General features: G+C 43.1%; 1 protein-coding gene across 4 annotated transcripts in view; it reads right to left on the bottom strand.

Moving 5' to 3' along the window:
- Positions 1–13590, bottom strand: part of SLC1A2 (solute carrier family 1 member 2) — an 82736-nt gene that overhangs the window by 19607 nt on the left and 49539 nt on the right. For all 4 annotated transcript variants that reach the window (XR_010748863.1, XM_066363225.1, XM_066363216.1 and 1 more), the window contains exons 7-8: positions 8247–8480; positions 2251–2445 (exon numbers count right to left, since the gene is read on the bottom strand). Coding sequence is in view for 3 of the 4 variants with exons in the window: in XM_066363225.1 (XP_066219322.1) it covers positions 2251–2445; positions 8247–8480 (429 nt within the window). In the remaining variant the exon portion in view is untranslated. The remainder of the gene's footprint in view (positions 1–2250; positions 2446–8246; positions 8481–13590) is intronic.

The raw sequence follows: 13590 nt of genomic DNA, 5'->3' as shown, positions 1-13590 counted from the left end.
TCATGGGATCTTCAGGAGTTAATACATAAAAAAGCACTTAGAAGAGGCCAGGCACATTGCAACTCCCCAATAAATGTCAGTTATTATTCTTATTGGAAAACGTCCACAGGGTGAGGCTGCTTTACAGTGAAAACTTCCCGAAAGCCCCAAGAGCTGGAAGGTGGGAATTCTCAGTCATTTCCCTGCCGTGGATAAAGCACCAGGGAAGGGGAACTTCCCAGGTTCCAACGATCTTGGCCTCGCCACTTTGTTTATAATGCTAGTCGCTTCTGTTATGAGTCACTCTTACATATCCTTGTATACAATCGCCACACTGTCTGGTTCCTTCTTGGTTATGTGTGACAGATCCTACAAAGAGAATGCTTCTGGTAGTTGGTGTCCCCTTGTTTCTCCACTTCGACCAAGTCCTCACGGGCCGGTGTCCTCGCAATTCTAAGTCCTGCAGCAGCTCCCTGAGCTGTGATCTCCCCTCCACCCGTCTATTCCTTTCTGCCTCCCTGTCCTTCCCCTCCCTGGCCCACTTCTCTCGGGCTGGTTCTTGGATGCTGTGCAAGGTACTGGACACACATTAGCAGAACCTCAAGCTAGCTCTGCCAGGTTCAGATGGTAGTACCAGCTTTCCACGAGGAAATCGTGGATTGGATGGGTAGAGAAATGTAGGGTCACACAGCTTGATCATGGCCCGCTGGGATCTGAACATGTGTCTGTTTGATTCCAATGCCATGCTGTTCCTGATGTCCCTTGGTCCTCTCCACGTTACAAACTCTGAATTATAAAAGCCCAACCGCTTGGTCACTGGTCCATTTTCCCATCTCTATGTTTTTATCTAACGGTGTGAACTCGATGGGCAGTGTGGTTGCCTTCAAGGTCAAGAGTTCAGGGACCAGACATCATCTTTGCTTGGCTTCAAAAGAAGAGGCTTCATTAGGAATCCCTTTTTACCTTTGAGTTTTAAAGCAAGGGAGGCTAGAGTCTCCCTTCAGTCTGCTAGGACATGGTGTGGAAGGCCTGACGCTCTGATCTGAAGCACGTTTTCCCTCACTATGGCATGGTTACACTTTTCTTCCATAGTCTAGGAGTATTATATTTTATTTAGGAGCAATAACAGTAATAGTGCTAGTAGCTCACATTGTTTGGCAGGTGAACTATGTACCAGGCACAATGCTCTCCACACCCCTTAGAATGTGTGATTACTGTCCCCATTATGCAGATGAGGCAACTGAGACACCTCTCCAGTACTCTTATGGACTGAGTTTCTCTCCCCAAAGTTCAGTTGTTGAAGCCCAACTCTCCAGTGTGATGAGCTTTGGGGAGGTGTCCTTATAAGAGGAAACTTAAGAGAGCTAGCTGTCTGTCCACTCATCAAGGACAGGCCATGCGAGCAAACAGCGAAAAGGAAATCACACGCAAACCTGCAAGAGGGCCTCCATTGGAAGCGGAATCTGTTAGTACCTTGATCTTGGACTTCCCAGAACTGTGAGAAATCAATGTGCATTGTTCAGCCATTCAGTCTGTGGTACTTTATTACAGCAGCCTGAGCTGACAAACACAAGCCCAGACCTCGCGGGGTCGTTGTGAGAATTAGATACTTATAAGCAAGTCAGTGTGATCTCTAAGTTTATGGAGAAGCCATGTGCTTTCAATGACCTCTTGGGAAAGTGTTCTTCCTGAATTTTTTAAATGATGAAAACATATGGTAAAAATAGCTTTTGCTATTTATTTCTAATAAAATGTCTGGTGTTGTACTGAGGCCTCTCCTCCTCTCAGCGTGTCGTCATCTCACCCGTCACCCCCTGGAATGCTGAAGGGAGCGCGTTTCAGTGAACGGGACACTGGATTCAGAGTCAGATGACATTGGTGCCAGCTCCAGCCCTGCTGACTCATGACTGACGATGTGGCCTGGGACAAGATCCCAAGCCCCTTGAAGCTTATGCTTCTTCATCTATTACGTGAGCATAGAAATAACTACCTTGCAACATCACGGGGGCGTTAAAATTCAAGTAATATCAAATTTCCAAAGCCATCTCACACGTGAAGCACAAACAGAAGGCCTTGGTTAGGATCCCGTTCTTGTTCCGTCACACGCTTTTCCCTTTGAGACTGCCAGCAATTTCTCTTCCCTGTCATTTCCTTTGTCATTCCTCTGCCAGGAGAACTGAAATTCAAGTGGCTCCCGCTGAATAAAGTTATGTGTGGGAGGGGATGAAGTAAAAGGTTGTCTCAGGGCTTCGCCCTACCTGTGTCACTCACCTCACAGTCACAATCTGACCTCCATCCAGGACAACGCCGTTCATCTGGGCAATAAAGATGGCGGCCACCGCTTCATAAAGGGCTGTCCCGTCCATGTTAATGGTTGCGCCAACCGGGAGGACAAATCTGGTCACGCGCTTATCAATCCCCAGATTTTCTTCCAGGCAACGGAAGGTGACAGGCAAAGTTCCAGCACTAAGGGACAGAGAGGGGGACAGAGTGAGAGAGGAGAGTTAGGTCCACTGCAACGAAACAAAAAGGAACCGTAATGTCACCACACAGTTTTTTTTGTTTTTTGTTTTTTTTCTTTCTTTTTTTTATTTTTCTGAAGCTGGAAACGGGGAGAGACAGACAGACTCCCGCATGCGCCCGACCGGGATCCACCCGGCACGCCCACCAGGGGGCGACGCTCTGCCGCGAGCGGGAGGGGAAGAGAGAGACAGAGAGGAAGGAGGAGGGGGGGGTGGAGAAGCAAATGGGCGCTTCTCCTATGTGCCCTGGCCGGGAATCGAACCCGGGTCCCCCGCACACCAGGCCGACGCTCTACCGCTGAGCCAACCGGCCAGGGCCACCACACAGTTTTTGTTCTTCTGTTCCAATCGAGCACGGTGACATGCGAAACAGCAGTGTCTTGAACCAAATTAAGACCCTGCCATTTGGAGGCTCAAATTCAATCTTACTAAGATGCTAATAGACAGGCAGATATTTTTGTTGGTTCTGGTTTTTGAGATCGACTCAGAGCTTCAAGTTCTCTTTTTTCCTTTGGTCACTATTTCCACCTTGGGTTAATATTAAAGCCTAAATAATTTCCCACATTATTTGGGCATTTTTTTTCATATGTAAAAAAAAAAAAAAAAAAAAAAAAAGTGGGTCAGAAAAGAATCAGCTGTCAACAGCGAAATGGAATGAGGAATTTTTGAATGACACATAATTTCATGTTAGAAACGCTGATTCCAACAAGATGACTGTGGGTTGCGTCCAGCCCCTGGGAGTCGCCCTGAGCTGGGCCTGCTAACTGTGTCAATGCTGGACAAACGCCAGTACCATTCAGTCTGAAACCAAGCTTCCAACAATTCACTGGGGACCCCCATAGGCAGCCCAACTCCCTTATAAATGGCCAATTTTCCTACGACATAGAGCAGAAAAGTATGTGCTTAGCAGCTAGTCAAAGATCCAATATGGAGTGACTTCATCCCCACTCCTCCCAGGAGTGGGGTGGGGATTCATGACCTCATGACCTGGCCTCTAAGGTCACAATGCCTGATGTATTACTGTGACTTCTAAAATAGGAGACTTGTAATGTAGGATAGGGTTTACTGAAGGCCAGAAGATTATTTCCACATGGGGAGAGGTGCAGAGGAGGGTAGGTGGATTGGCTTCAAAGTTTAAGGAACACGAACAGCAATGCTGAACACCCAAACTGCATTGGGTGTGTGTGCTTTGTGGTCTATTTTCTTATTCAGGTGTTTTTTGTTGTTGTTTTGCTTTGTTTCATATGCAAACCATCAGAGCAGATAGTACATTTTTCTCTCTTGCATGTACATCCTTAGGCATAGCTCCTTCTCCGACTAGTCAGAATGTAGGGCTCCAGCCAAGCTGGACAGACACGTGCTGAGGTCTCGGTTTCTCAGAGAGTGGGAGAGACACAGCTCCTTCAGGAAGCGACATGAAAATCAGTCTCTAGGGCCTACTCAGAACCATGGAATTGGAAGCTCTAAAATTCAGGTCCCCTAAGTCTGCACTGCAACAAGCCACTGACCCACAATCTACCAATAACAGCCTAGGGAAGCCAGAGTCGTCTGACTGGAACGTTCTTTGTGACTTCAGGTTAGGGGTTCTGTCTTAGGCCCCCTCTTTGGTCTTGGATAAGGAGAAGAAATGAATGTTAGGAGACCTCTTTTTTTTTTTTAAATTAAATTTAATGCAGTGACATTGATAAATCAGGGTACATATGTTGAGAGAAAACATCTCCAGATTATTTTGACATTTGATTATGCTGTATACCCCTCACCCAAAGTCAAATTGTCTTCCGTCACCTTCTACCTGGTTTTCTTTGTGCCCCTCCCCCCACCCCACCCCCCATTACCATCACATTCTTGTCCACCTCTTATTAATAAAATCTTATAAACCCAGAAAGAGAAGCTGGAGTCTGGCTTCATTCACCGGCGGGGGCGCCATTGTCCCTGGCTTGCTGTTCCTGCTGTTTTAATGAGAAGTTAGGGTACCTTTATTCCTCTCACCCCTGTCCCTTCCCCACCCTGCCCTTTCTTAGGACCCCTTCAAAGGGTTGCCAGGACACCACGATTGGTCTGAAACAGCTGCCTAGCTGTGGTTGGCAGCTGGAAGTCTCAATGGTATGAATCTTCCAGAAAGATTAGAATATGTTAATTTGTATTATCACATCCATCTTCCCAAAATGACATCAAAGGGGTCTTAGATAATTAAACAGATTAGGGAAAATAATTGATAAAGCATAAAAATATTCTCAATTTCTATAGTGGACAGGATTTGTGTCTTAAACATCCATCCATATATACCCAACAAAGTCAAACTGAGACATGAGCATTTTAACTCTTTCTCGTCCCTCTCACATTGCGACCTTGTTTTTTTGGCTCCTGCCTGAATGGCCCTATGACAGACTTCAAATGTGGAGGTGGAAAAGATCTGTATCTGGCTGTCCTGGGGCTTTGTAATTTTTTCCTCTGGCCATGATGGTCAAGATAATTCTTAGTACATGACTCCTGTCACATTGACTTTTTTAAAAAGTCTTTTTCTTAAAAAAAAAGAAAAAAATTCCACATCCACATTTTAACTGAAGATTAAAACCACATTGGTTTATTATTATTTTTTCTTTGTTTCAAATGAAATATAGGGTAAGGAGAAAAAAAAGAGTCTAACATTTGTGTGGCTTTGGCCAAATAACCCAAGCATTTGTCTGATTTCAATACAAATATGCGTTTAAGATTTACCTTGTCTTATAAAACTACAGTTATTTGAAGAAAAGATAATAATACTTTCAAAACAGTTTAAAGGTCAAAACCATAAATGTATTGAAACAAAATATAAGTAATGTTTTGTGATCTTTTGTGGAGATGTTCGTGAGCAAAACTGAAACTCTAAACACTAGAAGAAAACACTGGCAGCCCAACAACGTGCAAACTGAAAGCTTCCCTTGGCAAAAGGTACTGTACATTTCAAAGACAAATGTAAAGCAGAGGGGGACATTCTTTATAACATTTGACCCATGAGTTGATATTCTGATACATGAAGGGAGGTGAAAACCAATCAGGAAAGGACAAATATCCCAACAAGAAATTAAGACCACAAATAGTTCACGGAGTGGGGGAGGGGAGGGCATGGTGGTCAATAAGAACACAGAAAGATGCTTCCTCTCCCTCACTCTTAATCAAATAAATGCAAGTTTAATGAATTTTTTTTTTTTTTTTTTTTTTTTTTTTTTTTTTTTTTTTTTTTACCATTAAGACTGGGAAGTATTAAAGTAACTGACAGCAGCCAATGCCGGTGAGTAGGTAGTGAAAGGCACACTCTCACACCCGTGTAGAGGGGTTTAAATGCGCGCCTGAATAGCAATCCAGTGGTATGCTCTAACAGGCGTCCCCAAACTATGGCCCGTGGGCCACATGTGGCTCCCTTGAGGCCATTTATCTGGCCTTCGCCGCACTTTCGGAAGGGGCACCTTTTTCATTGGTGGTCAGTGAGAGGAGCACTGTATGTGGCAGCCCTCCAACGGTCTGAGGGACAGTGAACTGGCCCCCTGTGTAAAAAGTTTGGGGACCTCTACCTAAAACCATCAATGTTCCTATGTCTGAACTCAAATATTCCACTTCTAGACATTTATCCTGAGGGGATTGTCAGATAGCCTGGCAGAGAGGTATTTACAAGGATGCCTGTCACAGTCCCATTTATTAGACATGCCTTAAATGTACATCACAGGGTGGGGATGAGGGTTGCACAGTAGTACACACAGGGTACTATTATGCAGTTTCTAAAATAGTAGACAGATCTATATTAATAGTATAACTTTCATGATATGTTGACCAGTGAAAAATAGCAGTTTTTACCATATCTATACACAGTAAGAACTGGAAAGATTTATAACCATTGAGATGAACTAAAAGGTTACTTACTACCCATTATCACTGGGTGGTGGGATCGCTGGTGATGTTCACTGTCTTTTTCAAAACTTTATTCACTGTCTGAGCTCTTTCACAATGAGCAAATATCACGCTCATAAACAGAAAACAAAATCGAACTAAACAATATTGTTTTGATGTTTGGAGGGGGAAAATAAAGACTTTTTTCTCCAAAGAGAGAGGATCTTTATGGATAGAGATATTTAGCCATAGAAAATGTGCATGCTTCAAAAAAGAGAAAGCAAATTTTGGAGTGTTTTCCTTCACCTTAGGAAACTGCATGCAGAATCTACCTGCCCCAGGATCATATGTATTCCAAAATGTTCTGAAACCCCACATTCCATGAGGCCCACATTCTCATTGATTTGCAACTGGTTAAGTAAAATAAGCCAGACAGAATAAGACAAGTACATATGATTTCACTCATATGTGGAAATCAATGAACAACGTGAACTAACAAGCAAAACAGAGACAGACCCATAGAAAGAGAGCAGGTTGACAACAGGAGGAGGGGCAGTTCTAGGGAGGGTGGAGAGACTGAGCAAAACAGAAAAAAAAGAAATAGAAAAAAACATTAACACTGACAACGGTGTGGTGATTTCTGGGGGCGGGGGAGGTGGAGGAGGATGTCGGGAAGATAAATGTGGTAGATGGACACTTGACTTGGGATGGCGAACACACAGTACAGAGGATGTGTTGTAGAATAGTGCAGCTGACACCTATATAATTTTGTTACCAAGCATCACCTCAGAAAATTCAATACAAAGGAAAAAAATTATGAAAGAGAAAAAATATATATAATTTGGCTCCTAGACAGTCACCACTATTTGCCTGTTAGGTCACGTAAGGAAAACCCAACTGCCTGCTCCACAGCCTTGGCACAGCAGTACCCTGTGTCACAGAGTGGCCACCTCGTTGGCAGTGATGGTCACAGGCTCTGCAACAAAGACCTGCCGACCTGTGATTCCAGAGACAACGCTGAGTCAGGGGTTTGCTCCCCTCCCTGCCACCTGCTTCATGACCTTGGTCATAGTGACCCAGAGTCATTACTAGTTTGTGGCCCAAGGACACACAAACAACTACTGCAGGCTGAAAGAATAAATCGCCAGGTGTTTCTCATGTAGTTTGTTTTTGTTTGTTTTTGCTGAATTCAGTCCAAGATGAAATAAAAAAATATATGTTTTCTCTGAATATTTCCAGTCCTCACTGGCTTTGGAGGCATTTGAACTAGAAGGAACTGACCTTCAGTCAATGTCAAGCCAAATCAATGCCGGCCTGATTTTCCCAAAATCAATGGGGCAGAATTGTCCATTAGAGGTTCACACACAGGTCAAAGACTCGACTGGCTTCAGGTTTGTTTGAAAAATCTCACCTAACATACCATTTACTCTATAAATGCTCTTTCTCCTATTTTTTTGAAAAATTACTCCAACAGACTGATATTTTGTAATAGCATTTTTCAAATCACAGGTAGGACAATTTCTTAAGTAGAATAACAGCCTGTTACACCCTTTTTGAAAAACATTTAAAGCTAACACCTAAATGCTACATGTGGCAAGTTAGGCATGTAGTTTAATAGCACGCATTCATCTGAGAAATTTAACATGGGGTCATATTTCCAACGCAGATGCCTACCAGCAAAAATGTTCATCAGGAAAGCTCAGAAGTTCCTAGAAGGAGCCCAAACTACAAAGTGCTCACCTTCTTCCAACAATATTTTAATGAGCTGAGGAGAATATTCTCATTGGACTTGGCGATGGGAAGGTTTGTGAAGTTGAGGAAGCGGCAAGGAGGGTAAAACAGTGAGCCGAGAGAAAGGAAGGTGATCTCTGTGTTCCCTACCTGGAAGCGGTGCCCAGGGCAGTGATCCAAGCTTGGAAAATGCCAGCAAAAAAAGAGAAAGGGTTTTTCCTGGTCACGAGAAAGTAAATCAAGGGCAGGAAGATGCCCCCGTGGATGATGAGGCCCACAATCACGGTGACCATGTACATCCCCAGTTGCCGGGCAACCACTTCTAAGTCCTTGATGGCAATGATCTTCCCACAGATTAGGCAGGCAATACCCAGGGGAGAGTACCTGAAAAACAGAAAAGGAAAACGCACAAACAAACACTGAAGAAATCATTATGGGATTCGAAACTGAAATCTGGGCCTTCCTCTGTGGCTGCACCTTGAGGAAAACCCTTTGCATTTGTTGAGTTTGGCTGAGAGAGGGCCATGCGATTCAGCACACGCTGCATTTTACTTCTGACTCACGGCCAGTATCTGAAATCGGGCCCAAGGATTTGGTGGCTCCTGCTCTGATTAAAAAGACAAATCCAAAGGCAAACTTTGTTGCTCGGGTGATAGTTAGGGAATCGCGGAGACCAGCTTTATCATCTCCTAGGCAAGCAGCCAGCTTCAAGTCGAGAGACCCACAGGCTGTGCCTTTGAGAACCTTGTTTGGTTTTTCTTTGCACAGCTCCCTCCTTGGAAATTGGGGACAACTTTTGAGTTTCTCAGAAAGCTCATTCGAGTTTTGACAAGCTATAAGCTGGCATTTATAAATTTGCTTTGTTTTTTGCCTTGAAAGATAGGAAGAATATTTAATAGAGATAGAAAGGGAGAGAGAATGGCTCATTCGAGTTTTGACAAGCTATAAGCTGGCATTTATAAATTTGCTTTGTTTTTTGCCTTGAAAGATAGGAAGAATATTTAATAGAGATAGAAAGGGAGAGAGAGAGAGAAAGAGAGTGAGAGAGAAAGAGGACACAAAACAAGAAAATCATCTCAGCCAAACAGTAAATTTAGAGAAATGTAGGTTTATCACTTGTAAGTCTGAAAGTATGTCTTCCGGTACTTGCTCTAACAATTATGCCGACTCTAATGGAGCGCTCCACACACATCGCCCCATTTAATTCTCACCACAATCCTAAAATCTCAGTATCACGATTCCTATTTAGAAAATGAGAAAGTCGAGGCTGGACAAAGTTAAATAACTGGCCCACAACCACAAAAGCAGAGAATAAGAGGGGAACACTCTCAGACCTGTAAAACTCCATGACGAGGGTTTTTTCCCCCTACCAAGCCAAACCACTTCCTTTTAATAAGCAATCGTAGCTCTTTGTAGATAAGCAATTCACCCTATATATAAACTTATATTCACATCTATATTATTATTATTTTATAGAGTGCTTGGAAATAATTTACTGTTGTCCTCGCCCTTGAGTAAGCTAACCACATTCTCTCTCATCTTGAGTGTATTTTTCACATGTTTGGCAACATCTCTTTTTTTATTGCCCAATCTGGTGTTGTTGGCGCTTGAACTTGCTCAGCCTGCAACACTGATTGAAATGAAAATGTTTGTGGGAAGCTACATACCTTATTAAGAATTATGAGAGGAAGACTGTGAGGAAAATAAGGCTCCCAACCAGAATAAGGGAGTCAGGAAAGGGAGAGAGCGCCTATACTAGATTTGGTAGTAGGTTTTTTTTGTTTGTTTGCTTTTTGTTTTCTGTAATTGTGCCTGGAGCAAGCCTTTCCTAGGCTAAAGGAAAACTGTAAGGAGAGCATCTATACAATTACATAAAATGTGCAGCTCATCCAGCCACTTACCAGCTGCATGATCTTGGTTAGTGACTTATTCCCATTTTACAGATGTGCAAGTTGAGGCTTAGAGAGGCCCCTTCCAACCTCGAGGGGTTACTGTGAGGATTAGGTTTTGAACACTCATATGTATGCACTGTCAACAGTCTTTCCCCCCTCCCTGCCAGCAGCACCATTTCTTCTCTGACTCCTGACAAAGGAATCTTTGTAGGTTCTGTTTTCGTATGTATACCTATGTCCTCCCAGCACTCATGCTTAATGAGTCAAGTCTGAATTGATGAAGCTTTCTGAAACAACTCAGACTTCTGCCACTTGATTGTGGATGTTTTAATGAGTAACATATTTTCTCAAGGGGAAACTTCTCCTGAAAGAGGCGATTCATAGCTGACATGAATTAGTTAAAACATTAGCAGAGCTGCTGCCCTCATTCTCGATGAGCTTCTGCCTGGGGCGATACTTCTCCTTTCCCTGGGGTGGAGGCTGACCGCCTTTAAGGCCTGCTTCCTCAAGCATCAGGAGTCATGTCGTTAAACCCCTGGCTTTCCCGCCATTTGACATTCTCCTAGTGTGCCTGTAGTCACAACATCTCATCGATCAGCAGGGTAGACTCAGGGGCCAGCTCTCTGTTCCCTGGGATTGTAAATAACCGAGCAACATGTACCTTCCAATAAAGCCAACAGGCATTTATCTTCATAAACCAAGAGATTAATTCTTTCCAAAGCACCCATCACCATTTTAAGATGTTCAGAAAAACACATATGCGAGCTATGTTGGGTGCCACCCAATTTTCCTGCTCTTCTGGGACAAGCAATTTGTAGAATGGAGAGAAAATGTTTTCAAGGCTCTTTGCCAAGCCAGACCAGCTATAGACTCCCCTGGAGAACACATCTGACCAGAGCCAAATGGATTAGAGCGAGGTAACAGGTTCCTTTGGAACACTCAGCATTCTGGGAGAAACGTGAGTTCCCACTATAAATGGAGTGTGTTATTCAAAAGCCAAAAGGTAGAGTGTTCGGAGAAATACATATTCGAAGCAGGGCTCTAGTTGACCCATACACCTTGGTCTCTGAAACTAAAATGAGTGTTAATCAGGATGAGGAAAGAGTCAAAGTAAGTAGCTTAAGCCTTCACTTGGAAGCTGGAGATTTTCAGTTCTTGGGTTCCCATATTAATTAATGAGTTATCTTATTGAATATGACACTCCATGGAAAAGAAAGGGCAAATGCCCAGGGTCCAAGGTCACCAAGTGAAATTTCTGAGCTGAAGCAAAACATCAAAGCCAAAGTGCTTAAAGAAGCTGAGGTTCCAGTGGGTGTTCTGAAGCCAAAGGATGCCAAGTAACTGTTGGAACAATTTTTGAATTAGAATGAAATGACTCCAGAGGTAGGGGGAGGGATTGGTTTCCACACGGCCCTTAGATGGGTTGTATCCTCAGCTCTGGGCACTGTTTTCAAAGCCATGGACTCAACTGGCCTCTCAAGTTTTTTTCTTACTGTTGCATCAACCATTCTTTCTTCTGCCCACTTTGTACCTCAGTCTTTGTCATCCTAAGGTTCCCACCAAAAAAGCCCCTCTTAGAGTCTGCTCTCCACTCCACAAACACAAGTACATTCTCGGCACTTAACATACTCAGAGCTCAGTCAGGTCTCTGTGCCTTCATAGACCCCTGCTTCAGAATCACCTGGCCTGCCTGGTAACTGTGGATTCCCTGGGCCCATCACATGCTCACTGAGTCAGAATTTCCTGGGGCTGGCCTTAGGACATTTATATTTCAAACAAGTTCCCAAGGTAACTCTAATGTGTTTAGAAACCATTGTTTCAAGCTATAAAATCTGATCTGCAACTGATGTAATGCAGTTATTACTGGTTAGCCTTTGGAAACCATTCACTTTAGCTTCGATTTATTCAAGGCCTCTTTGGTCTTAGCCTACTACATCAATTCAGGACTTCCAAGCAGGGGACAGAGGGTGGGCCAGACACTTGGAGTGGAAGTAAATGGAGTTAACTCTTTAGGAGTTTTGATTTCAGTGAGTAAAAACTTTCTCAGTCCCACCATAAAGCCACTCTGGTTCTGCCCCGCACATTGCCAATGGCAATGGCAGTCTGCCAGTTTGGGATGCATCTTTAAAGAACCCGGAATCAGAAGGGTATGCCAATAAAGAATTAAAGATACATTCCAGTCACGTAAAGGTGCTGTCTGTACTCAGCTCAGAAAGAAACACAAATATCCATTTTGCCCAGTCCACTTAGGGAGAAGTGTTCTGGCTTTTCAAGGGGTAACTTTTGTTGAGTTACCATATGTGGGTTAGAACTTTTCATCAGGATAAAGTAAAAATTGGCTCATAGAATCTCCAGGACGCTAGCCCTCCAGGGTCTTCCTTTAGCTAATACATAGAAGCTCAACTCATCACAGTGGTCTACAGGGTCCACCTTCTACTTTCCAATGTCACCATTTTCCACCACCACCCCTCTTACTAAACAACCACAGTCCAACCACTCCAAACCTTCCTTTTGACTCTCAACAATATTTCACTTGCTGTTTGTTTCTCCCGAAAAACTCTCCTGTTGGTTCTTCATAGAGCTGCCTCTCAGTCTTCAGCACTCCCTTCCCCCACCTGTGAGAGTCCACTCCTTTCTTCCATCGCCCATCTCTCTCTTCCCCATTTCCCTGTCTATTGACTTTGTAGAACTGATTACTATATGAATTGCTATTTGCTTCCTTTTATTTTTTCCCCTTCTCTCTTTTCGATCCAATGTAAGTTCCACGAGGACAGAAATCTTTCTCTGTCTTCTTCGCCATTATATCACCAGTGCCTAAAAATGTTTTTGGCATTGAAAAGGTGCTCAAGAAATATTTGTGGAGTGAAAGGATGGATGGTTGGATGGATGGATGGATGGATGGATGGATGGATGGTTGGATGGATGGATGAATGGATGGATGAAGGTGGGTTAACTGGGAAGGAGAATTAAAAGAGTAAGCAGAGATTTCACTTCTCACTTTGTTTCTATCATGGTGAGATTATAAAAAGTTTCACTTTTTGTTTAAGTTTTTAAGATTAAAACACATTTTAAAGAACTTTGCAAAAAATGAGGATATGAAAATCACACCAAAATTAAGGGTTTCTCTCTCTTTTTTTCTTAAGAATCAGAATTCATGAATGGAGAGAAATAAAGACTAGGGACTGAGTTGATGGCAGTAATCATAATCACAATATAACAACAATCGCACTAGTTCATAGAAAGTGCTTAGACAGGTCCCAGCACATAGGAAATGTTCCAAAACTGTTGGTCACAATTTCACTTCACCCTCACAGCGATTCTATGATGTGGATTTTATCATCAATCATTTAACAGATCAAGATGTTGTGTTTGGAGTGTGTCTAACTGGCCTAAAGTCACACAACTAGTAATAGGAGGATCCTGAGTTCAATCCAGCACAAATCAGACAGAGGTTCACTGAAGAAACACTTTCACACAGCTACCCTCACAGGCTGTGTAATATGGGGCATGTCAATTTCTGTGCTTAGTTTTCTCATCTGATAAATGGGGTTAACAAAAGTACCTATTTTTGCTAGGTATTATTATAAAACATAAATGAATTA

The sequence above is a fragment of the Saccopteryx leptura genome, chromosome 1 (genome assembly GCF_036850995.1).
Source record: "Saccopteryx leptura isolate mSacLep1 chromosome 1, mSacLep1_pri_phased_curated, whole genome shotgun sequence".
Classification (NCBI taxonomy): Eukaryota; Metazoa; Chordata; class Mammalia; order Chiroptera; family Emballonuridae; genus Saccopteryx; species Saccopteryx leptura.
This window is presented reverse-complemented; position numbering and strand designations above follow the sequence as displayed.